General features: G+C 38.8%; 1 protein-coding gene across 1 annotated transcript in view; it reads right to left on the bottom strand.

The window, feature by feature from the left end:
• The window catches only part of LOC112516428 (peroxidase N1-like), a 19,220-nt gene extending 18,739 nt beyond the window's left edge, over positions 1 to 481 (bottom strand). The window contains exon 1 of the mRNA XM_025123466.1: positions 354 to 481. Within this exon, the coding sequence (XP_024979234.1) occupies positions 354 to 429 (76 nt within the window). The 5' untranslated portion in view covers positions 430 to 481. The remainder of the gene's footprint in view (positions 1 to 353) is intronic.
• Between the last annotated feature and the right edge of the window lie 549 nt (positions 482 to 1,030).

Raw genomic sequence — 1,030 nt, 5'->3', positions numbered from 1 at the left:
AATTACCTGGACTACAGAATCACGCGCAGCAAGGGCAAGAATATCAGCACAAGAGACCACTCCAGGACAGGTGGTTTCAAGTTGGGACTTTGCAGCATCAATAACGTCAAAACCTCTCAAGAGGGAGTTGGGTGGCGCAGTCTTTTCAGTGGATGGGCCGTCGATGAGAATAGACGCATCACAACCATTAACAAAACAGTCATGGAAGAACATCCGTAGTAAACCAGGTGCAACTGTGGGGTTGGCTCGGACAGCAGACTGAACCGCTGATTGGACTATGGATTCTACTCTTGGGCAGGTGGCCCTATAGAATCCCACCCGAGTTCCTTGCCTGCCACGCCCATTACCCTGGCCTAGTGACATGGTGGTGAAGGTGGCTAACAGAAGAACCAACAAGATAAGCGTTTTGTTAAGGGAAGAAACCTCCATTACTACCACAGATTATTGGTATGTTTATATGCCAAAGGACTGTGTATGAAGCTAGGTAGGTATTGTATTGAGTAAATGAGATGATGAAGGAGATTGCAGAGGGAAGGATGGTATTTATAGCCGTTGTAATGAAAGTCAACACCATATTAATTTGAATAACAAACTCAACACGGAGATGTATTGGATTAATTAGGAAGCTGGGGAGAAAGAGAAACCTTCAAGCTTAACAAGTTGGATCCAACTCATGGTCGAGAATCCTCATTTACTTTGATAATTTATAAATTCATAAATTAAAGTAATTTCCTTGACACATTTCCTAAAAGTTCAAAAAAGAAATAAATTTATTTTATTTTTATAGGTCAACTACACATCAAATTATTTTATATTTTTGTTATCTCATTATCTCAAATTGAATTCATTCGAATACCGTTTCAAATTTATGAATATTCCGGTCAACTTCGACTTAAGTAAACAAAAAACGAATGAACTATTCTAAGAATGGTTACTACCACCTTTAATTTAATTCATGCTACTTTGTCAACCAAATAACGTGAACATGATTATGACAATCAAAAGTTGGTGGCACGTAAAAGGTCAACCA

The sequence above is a fragment of the Cynara cardunculus genome (genome assembly GCF_001531365.2).
Source record: "Cynara cardunculus var. scolymus isolate 2C chromosome LG 8, CcrdV1, whole genome shotgun sequence".
NCBI lineage: Eukaryota > Viridiplantae > Streptophyta > Magnoliopsida > Asterales > Asteraceae > Cynara > Cynara cardunculus.
The sequence above is the reverse complement of the archived record's forward strand: the minus strand, read 5'-3'. Positions and strand labels throughout refer to the sequence as shown.